This window comes from Monoraphidium neglectum (assembly GCF_000611645.1).
Source record: "Monoraphidium neglectum strain SAG 48.87 unplaced genomic scaffold scaffold02898, whole genome shotgun sequence".
Taxonomy (NCBI): domain Eukaryota; kingdom Viridiplantae; phylum Chlorophyta; class Chlorophyceae; order Sphaeropleales; family Selenastraceae; genus Monoraphidium; species Monoraphidium neglectum.
In genome coordinates, this window is record NW_014010730.1 from 5,869 (window position 1) to 6,350 (window position 482).

Below are 482 nucleotides of genomic sequence, written 5' to 3' on the forward strand. Positions count from 1 at the left end.
CCGCCCGCGTCACCCCGCCCGCGTCACCCCGCCCGCGTCACCCCGCCGGCGTCACCCGCGTCACCCCCAGACCATGCCGTACCGCCTGGACGAGAGCACCGGCCTCATCGACTACGACACCATGGAGAAGACGGCCGCGCTCTTCAGGTGGTTATGATATGTTATATATTTTACATTACGCACGATTCACAGGCTGGGGCCGGCGCCACCCAGACCGACGTCACCCGCCAGGCGCACAGGCGGCAGCCACGCTTGCGCGTGTTCAAGCCCGTTTGTAGATCCAGGAGAATGAATTTTTTTCATGATGTGAGAGCTGACTTCTGACGGAATCGCCAGCGATACGCATGCATCTAGAATTGGCCAAAAAAACGGTCCATGACTACCACTGCTGAGAGACCCCTTAATGGATCAGCCCTGCATACATTTGTCTTCCCCTTTTTCCTCAGGCCCAAGCTGATTGTGGCGGGCGCGAGCGCGTACAC

General features: G+C 59.3%; 1 protein-coding gene across 1 annotated transcript in view; it reads left to right on the plus strand.

Moving 5' to 3' along the window:
- The window catches only part of MNEG_11768 (glycine hydroxymethyltransferase), a gene marked incomplete at both ends in the record, with an annotated part of 6,028 nt that overhangs the window by 3,386 nt on the left and 2,160 nt on the right, over positions 1 to 482 (plus strand). Inside the window, 2 exons of the mRNA XM_014039761.1 lie at positions 71 to 147; positions 447 to 476. Coding sequence (XP_013895215.1) covers positions 71 to 147; positions 447 to 476 — 107 coding nt within the window. The remainder of the gene's footprint in view (positions 1 to 70; positions 148 to 446; positions 477 to 482) is intronic.